The 8,408-nt window shown below is 48.7% G+C and overlaps 1 protein-coding gene across 12 annotated transcripts in view; it reads right to left on the reverse strand.

Moving 5' to 3' along the window:
- The window catches only part of ZFP28 (ZFP28 zinc finger protein), a 183,404-nt gene that overhangs the window by 16,985 nt on the left and 158,011 nt on the right, over nucleotides 1-8,408 (reverse strand). For 10 of the 12 annotated variants that reach the window (XM_084962198.1, XM_084962197.1, XM_084962194.1 and 7 more), the window contains exons 1-2: nucleotides 2,705-3,081; nucleotides 2,162-2,253 (exon numbers count right to left, since the gene is read on the reverse strand). The exons of 1 other annotated variant lie outside the window; for it this stretch is intronic. In XM_084962198.1, the coding sequence (XP_084818324.1) occupies nucleotides 2,162-2,253; nucleotides 2,705-2,912 (300 nt within the window). In that variant the 5' untranslated portion in view covers nucleotides 2,913-3,081. Of the gene's footprint in view, nucleotides 1-2,161; nucleotides 2,254-2,704; nucleotides 3,322-8,408 lie in introns of those variants that run through there. One more of the 12 variants, XM_084962188.1, reaches the window with a different exon arrangement.

Genomic DNA, 8,408 nt, shown 5'->3' on the forward strand with positions numbered 1-8,408 from the left:
GGCACAATTTTCTTTTCAGGGCACACCCGTGGCATATGGAGGTTCCCAGGCTAGGGGTCGAATGAGAGCTGTAGCCGCCGGCCTACACCACAGCCACAGCAACGAGGGATCTGAGCCGAGCCGTGTCTGTGACCTACACCACAGCTCATGGCAGTGCTGGATCCTTAACCCACTGAGCAAGGCCACGAATCGAACCTGTGTCTTCATGGATACTAGTCAGGTTCATTACCGCTGTGCCACAACAGGAACTCCCTGGGTACAATTTGAAAAGTGCTGACAGGATTTGGAAAGGGACTAAATATGGGAGGTGAGGGCAAGAGCGGAGACCAGGATGACAGCACAGGTTGCGGCCTGAGTAACTGGGAACAGGAAACTACCACAACCTGAGACAGAGACAACGGTGGGAAGGGCTGGTTTAAGGGGGAACCTCAGGAACTTGGGTCTGGATGTGCTGGATCTGAGTTACCTTCTCGACTTCCAAGTGGAGGAGTCGAGTCGGACAGAGAGGCCTGGAGCTCAGGGGAGAGGGTAGGGCTGGAAAGGTGGACTGGGAGAAGCCAGTAGGTGGCTGGTCTGCACAGACAAGATCAGGCTGACCTCCCCAGGGGACGCTGAGCCAAGACGCTCTGTTCTTCTTCAAGGACAAGAACAGAGCCAAGAAAGAGCCCAGAGGTACGGCGACAGCTGTAGGTCAGGAGGATGAGGAGGAACTGGCCATAAAGCTGAGGAGTGGGGGGTGGGGGGTGGCAGTTACCTGTTTTTGTAAGTAAAGGAACACAATGCCACCCAATGACTTGCATGTTGCCTGTGGCTGCTTCGGCTCTGGAAGGCAGAGTGGAGCTGCTGCAGCAAAGACCTCACAGCCCGCAAAGCCTAAGATTTACTACCTGGCCCTTAACGGTGAATGCCTGCCAACCCCTGACTGTTTCAAACTCCAGGGACAGTCAAGAAAAACTGAGGACTGGGCACGGCCTTTGGTAACGGGGAGGTCACCAGTCACCTGCACAGTCTGGGCAACTGGAAGCTGGCTCAGGTATTTATGAGCTGCCTGTCACCTACTGAGGAGACACAGCTGAAAGAAACAAACAAGAACAGCATACTAGGAAGCCACACAGTCAGGTGGGGAAGAACCCCAGGGCGGCTGTTCCCTCTTCTGTCGGCCAAACCTCTCCTCTCCCTTCAAAACACAGCTCAGAAATCACCTCCCCGGTAAAGATCCCCCACTGTCCCCCACAGGCGACTAGAAAAAGGAGCTCCTCCAGCCTGCTCTTACAGTACCTGGTCCCGGAACTCATGCTCAAAACCGTGCAAGAGCCCAAGGCTTCCCACCAAAAGGCGGTGAGCAACTAGGGAGAAGCTACTGGCTTCTCCAGGGGATGGAACAAAGACACCACCAAACAAACCAGGCCCAACACAAGGGGCTGTCCTGCATGCGACAAGGGTACCTTTCCACTCCATCAGAGTCCCTCCGGGAAAAGCTGCACAGGGAAGGGCTGAATCATTTCCTCTTCTTTTGTTTTTGTTTTTCATCTTTGGCTGCCCCGTAGCACACAGAGCTCCCGAGCCAGGAATCAGATCTGAGCTACAGGTCTCCAGAGCGACCTACATTCCAGCTGCAGCAACGCCAGATCCTTAACCCCCTGTGCCAGGCTGGGGATAGAACCCTTGTCCCAGCACTTCTAAGATGCCAGTGATCCTGCTGAGCCACAGTGGGAGCTTCTGAATCAGTGGGGAACGAACAGGGAATGGGATGAAGAGGAAGCAGGGAGGGAGGCCCTGGGCTGGCCCTGTAGCTGGCCACGCACCAGATTGGGAGGAAATGGGAACAGGCTCCCCCAACAGGTCTCTTAAACTGAAAGCTTTTTTTGGCCTTTTGCTTTTTTAGGGCCACACCTGCGGCATGTGGAAGTTCCTGGACTAGGGTAGGGGGTTGAAGCAGAGATGCAGCTGCCCGCCTAGGCCTCAGCAACACAGGATCCCCAACTCTTTTGAGTGAGAGGCCAGGGATCAAACCCACATCCTCCTGGATAGTAGCTGGGTTCTTGACCCTCTGGGCCACAAGAGAAACTCCAAACTGAAAACTTTCACAAGAAGATAAACATCATTAAGTCCTGAGAAGCAGGCTTGCATTCCAGAGAGGAAAGAGGAAATGCCAACCCACCTGGGACGTGGTCTTCCGTTCAATTCCCCTTGCTGCCGCCTCCTGCCTGTGCTTCCTTTCCTGGAGGAGGACAGTGTCCCTGGAAGGCAGAGCTGGGGGAAGAGAAAGAAGGAGCTTGAGACCAGGCCTACACCACGCTCCCTTCTTGCTGAGTCTTAAAGGACAGCCATAAATCAGGAAGGAAGTCAACAAGCGGAGAGTCAAATGCTCTGACATGAGCGGGATAGGACCAACTTTGAAGGGGCAGCTGGGAAATGGTCACTTCTCTTCCTTAGGGGCTGCCACTGGTGGGGAGGCGGGATTCTTCTCTCAGGGAGCACTGAAAACAGGGAGGTGTCCAGTCAGGGTGACCTCCTAAGCTGACTGATGCTCTCGGATTAAATTTTCAAACCTCTGGCTGCCCCTGTCCACCAGCCCCAGACACTAGGGATGCCATTCACCAGCACTTGGGCCCCGAGAGGCCTCCTGCCCCAGACCTCACCCTCCCCACACTCTGAGATTAATCCGTCCCCGTCCACCCGCCCCGCCACCTGTCACCCTCACCTCTGTTCTCAGGCCCCGTGGTCGCCGCTCCTCGCTGGCCCTTGGATGTGAGACCATTCCTCGCGCGCGGCCTTCCCCGGGCAGGACGGGCGAAAGCAGCCGGGGTCCCCGCGGTCCGGCCTCGGTCCACCCCGTGCTTTGTGCGGGGGGCGCTTCGCCGCTGCGGGGACCCCAGCTCTCGGGCACCCGCGCTCGCCGCCCCCCGCATGTCACCGCCGCGCGCGCACAAGCCCCCGGTGTCGCAAACACAGCCCGGAGGCCGGGCACGCCCGGCACCCGGCGGGCCCCGTGCGGCCCCGCGCCGGGCCGGCAGCCGAGCCCACAGCGCAGCTGGGCCCGCTCGAACCTGGACCGCGCGCGCCGCCGCCGCCGGAAGTGGGCGTGTCCGCCCGCCGCGGCGCCCTCTGGGAAACGAAGTCCCAGCGGGCGTCGTGGCGACGCCCAGAGAAGCGCGGGCGGTGAGACGAAGGCCCTCCGGGTCCTACACAGCACCCGTCTGCTACGCCCTGGGCGGTTGCTCCCGGCCCTTCTGGACCGCAGCTGCCTGGGTGGTTGTCCACACCGGAACCGAGCCTGGCCGGAAGTACAGACGGCCCCACGAGACGGAACCGCGCCTCAAGGGCTTCTGGGAGTCGCGGCGGTCTTGGAGTACGCAGGCACCGTTGCAGGGTGGGGGCGGGGTTTGGGGAGGGGGGCGGGGCCTCGGGGCCGTGATAATTACCTGGGCGGGGCTCGTACCCTGGTTCTTGGAGCCCGCTTCTCCAAGGTGTCCCCCAACGAAGTTGGGGTAGGCGCGGGGTGGGGCGGGGGGTGAAAAGCAATCTTGGAAGTAGGCAGGGTCCACAATGTGATCGTGATGGGGTGTATATGAACACAGCCTAATTTCGTGTGTCTGCTTTGCATCCCACCTTTGACCTCCAGTGGGTCCTCTCTCCTGGATACAGGGGGGTCTCCCACCTCCCACACCAGTCCTCTAAATGCCACATCCCGGGGTCCAGCAGATCTGCGCCTTGTTCCCCCAAACTCTCCTCCAGGCTGGCTCTTTTCTGTCATTTGCTTGACATGTCCTGGGAGAGAGCTGCCAACCTGGCAAATACCACCAACCTCTTGTCAAGGAAAAGAATCAACAATCTATATAATAAGAATAGTTTTATTTGAGCCAAACTGAGAAGGAATGCCGGGAAAAGAGCCTCCCAGATTATTCTGAGAAACTGCTCCAAGAGAACCATGGTTTTCAGCAGTTGTATATATTGCTAGAAAAAAGTCAGAGATAGGGTTTCTTCAGTTTTTCAGAAAACAAACAAAAACAGACCAGCATGTTTACAGTGAGTCACGTGGCTTTGGAACCTGAAAAGGTAGTCTGAGGGATCCCAGGATGGGAGGCATTTAATCTTTATTTACTTACTTATGTATTTTTTGGCAGCACCCTTGGCATGTGGAAGTTCCTGGGCCAGGAATGGAATCCCAGCCACAGCTGCAGCAACGCCTGATCTTTAACCCACTGTGCAGGGCTGGGGATGGAACCTCGCTGCCTCAGAGACAGTGCTGGATCTTGCTGCACCACTGCAGGGACTCCTTAATCTTTATTTTTAACGTGGACATTGTTCTGGTCAATGTGCGCTTTTCTTTAATAATTAAAGCTGATGTACAATGTATGTTTGATAAGCCACAATCTATTTTAGTTAGTATAAAATTGAAGTTAAATCATCTATTAGGCAGAATATCTTCTCAGACCTTTTAAAATCCCCTCCAAGGAGTTCCCTGGTGGTCCAGCAGTTAAGGATCTGGCATTGTCACTGCTGTGGCTTGGATCACTGCTCTGGCCAGGTTTTTGTCTTTTGTCGGGAGCCATAAGGCTGCTCCAGTAAAGAAAGCAAAGCCACAGTCGGCACCTGCATGAGGCTTGTCTGGTTAGCAGAGCTACAGACAAGCTGAAGAAAGAAGAAGGATTGCGGATGCGTGAGGCTTGTCTGGTTAGCAGAGCTACAGACAAGCTGAAGAAAGAAGAAGGATTGCAGAGCAATCCCTTGAAAGACATCGGCTCCAGGAAAATAAAAATGATATCCCCTAAAAAATATGTTAATCTATTTTTCTGTGTTTATCCTTCCTTTTCTATCTCTATTCACAGCTTTCTTACTGCTAAAGATTTGCCCTGGGTATGTAAAACACTTGAACCAAAACAGAATGAAGTTATTTAAACAATGTAATGGAAAAAGCCTTTGTTTTGGAGTAACAATTTATGGCACCTATTTTGTGAGAGTATACAGGGGAAACATGATTTCAGTCCCTTTACTTAAAAAGAAGTTTGGGGCTGGGAAAATGTTGTTTGGCCTATAAATTGCTATTTTCTATAATAGATATATTTTTTAACAGTGTCACTTCTAACTTTCATCCCTTGTGGGGGCATTTGTTAATTTTTGGGTATAATACTCCTTTCTATTGAAATTGGTGGTTTGGAACTTACGTAAATCAGCACAATAGGTTAAATGCTTAGCTTGCTGGCGCCAAATAAATTGTGGTTTTAAGAATGCCATGAGCCCAAGGCTTTCATGCGTTTTGTTAACTACATACACCTTTAGTTAAAGAATGTTAGGTATCATAGTTCATTACTTATTAAAGCTTTGTTCTTAATATAGAATAGAATAGCTACTGTTGTTGACCTTTTAAGAAAAATACAGTGTGAAACTTTAAGTTTGTAATCTTGAAGGAAAATCTGAAGTTGAAAGGAACATGTTTTAACCTTCTTTTTTTGTATCTCGGGTGGAAGGAACAAAAGAGCTTTAAATCAAATGTTAATGTCAAATCTTACACAAAACCTAATTGTGATAGGGTATAAAAACTGATGCTTTTCATTTAATAAATTGGGTCATCTGCAGCATGCAGCTGAGGAGTTGGCTCCAATTCTTTCCGCGCCGTTTGTAGCCCATCCTCTCCTTCGGCATTCCCTGGCTGCTGGGGCTGGACCTCGGCAGTCTTTTTAGGGCTGCACCCACGGCATATGGAGGTTCCCAGGCTAGGGGTAGAATCAGAGCTGTAGGCGAGGCCTATGCCAGAGCCACAGCAACGCAGGATCCACCCGCGTCTGCGATGTACAACACAGCTCATGGCAAAGCTGGATCCTCAACCCACTGAGCGAGGCCAGGGATTGAACCTGTGTCCTCATGGATGCTAATTGGGTTTATTAATGCTGAGCCATGACAGGAACTCCTCTGGCCAGGTTTTGATCCCTGGTCTAGGAACATCTGCATGCCATGGGCATGGCCAAAAATAAATAAATAAATAGCACTAAACCTCAGACTCTCTTCCAAAGACTTTTAATCAAACAAACAAACAAAACCCCTCCATAACATTCATCATTATCTGAGTTGGCTGATGCCTTTACTCACTTACATATTTAGGGCTGGTCTTATGAGTCATTCAGAGTTTTCTTTCTTTCTTTTTTTTTTTTAAACTTCTTGCTTTCTGAGCAGCCTTTTTTTTTTGTTTTGCTTTTGGCCATGCCTGTGGCATGTGGAAGTTCCTGGGGTAGGGACTGAATCCATGCCTCAGCAGCAACCCAAGCTGCTACAGTGACAATGCCAGATCCTTAACCCATTGCCCCACATGAGAACTCCCTAGAACTTTTTTTTTTTTAAATCTATTTTATTGAAATACACTTCATTTACAACATTGTGTTAATTTGTGCTGTACAGCAAAGTGATTCAGTTATACACATACATATATATTTCTTTTTCATATTCTTTCCATTATGGTTTATTACAGAGTATTGAGTATAATTTCTGCACTAGACACTAGGACCTTGCTGTGTATCCATTCTATATGTAATAACAGTTTATGTCTGCTAACCCCGAACTCCCAATGCATCCCTCCTTCCCCCCACCTCCCCCTTGGCAACCACACGTCCCTTCTCTATGTCTGTGAGTCTGTTTAGTAGATATGTTCATTTCGTGTCATATGTTAGATTCCACATGTAAGTGATATCATGTGGTATTTGTCTTCCTCTTTTTGAGTTACTTAGTATGATCATCTCTAGATCCTTCCACGTTGCTGCAAATGACATTATTTCATGATTTTTTTATGGCTGATGAAATATCCCACTGTACATATATACCATATCGTTATCTATTTCTCTATAGTTGACACTCAGGTTGTTTCCATGTCTTGGCTATTGTAAATAATAATGCTGCTATGAACACAGCAGGGCATTATCTTTTCAAATTATACTATTGTCTGAACATATGTCCAGAAGTGGGCTTGCTGGATCACATGGAAACTCAATTTTCAGGTTTTTTTTTTTTTTGTTTTTTTTTTTCCTTCAGGAAACTCCATACTGTTTTCCACGGTGGCTGCACCAACTTACATCCCCAGCAGTGAAGGAGGGTGCCCTTTTCTCCACACCCTCTCCGGCATTTGTTATTTGTAGACTTACTGATGATGGCCATTCTGACAGGTGCAAGGTGTTACCTTGTAGTTTTGATTTGCATTTCTCTAATCATTAGTGAGGTTGAGTATTTTTTCATGTGCCTGTTGGGCATTGGTGTATTTTCTTTGGAGAAATGGCTATTCAGGTCTTCTGCCCATTTTTTCAATGGGGTTGTTGGTTTTTTTGCTTAATGGACATTTTATTTTATTTTTTTTATTCAAACTTTTTTTTTTTTTTTTTTTTTTGTCTTTTTGCCATTTCTTGGGCCGCTCCTGCGGCATATGGAGGTTCCCAGGCTAGGGGTCTAATTGGAGCTGTAGCTGCCGGCCTACGCCAGAGCCACAGCAATGCAGGATCCGAGCCACGTCTGCGACCTACACCACAGCTCACAGCAACGCCGGATCGTCAACCACTGAGCAAGGGCAGGGATTGAACCTGCAACCTCATGGTTCCTAGTCAGATTTGTTAACCACTGCGCCACGACGGGAACTCCTTAATGGGCATTTTAAACCTCCTTTTCTGTTGATTCTGTGTGTGTTCTTTCCCTTTTTGTTTTTCCTTTTGTGGTTTTATGAGTTCCTTTTATTTTATGCTGTATTACCTTCTTTTTGGTTCTTGCGAATCTGTTGCATGTCTTTAACTTGTGGTTACCCTGCTTCTCAAGTATGCTAACCCCTTCTTGTATTTACTTACTTTACATGGCTATATGGGCTCGAAAACTTTCTAAAACAAACAAGAATCTACATTTTCTTGCTATCCTCACCCACATTTTATGATTTTGATGTCCTCTTTCACGTCTTCATGGTTATCCTCGGGCTGATCATTGTGATTCTCACTTTCACAGAATTAAACATTTTTAAAAGTCTGTGTACTGCCTCATTTAGGTGATCTACCTTCCAATTGTGATTTTCTCTTTCCTATAGATTCTTGCTGCTTTTCTAAGTTGGAAAAGACTTTTCAATACCTCCTTTAAGAAAGGTTTAGTATTACTGTATTCTTTTCGTTTTTGCTTGTCTAAGAAATTACCTCTCCTTCTATTCTAAACGATGATTTTGCTGGATAGAGTATCCTAGGTTGCAGATTTTTTCCTTTCAGACATTAAATCTATCTTGCCACTCCCTCCTGGCCTGTGGTGTTTCTGCAGAGAACTCAGCTGATAGCCTTGTGGGGGCTCTTTGCTTTTCTCTTGCTTTAGAGTCTTCTCTTTTATGTCCACCATTTTAATTGTAATATGCCTTGGTGTGCGTCTCAGTTCATTTTGCTTGAGACCCTCTCTGCTTC

Source organism: Sus scrofa, chromosome 6, assembly GCF_054392235.1.
Source record: "Sus scrofa isolate SSC_HxYL_T2T_F1_AM1 chromosome 6, Sscrofa_HxYL_maternal_Yorkshire_Landrace_v2.0, whole genome shotgun sequence".
Taxonomy (NCBI): domain Eukaryota; kingdom Metazoa; phylum Chordata; class Mammalia; order Artiodactyla; family Suidae; genus Sus; species Sus scrofa.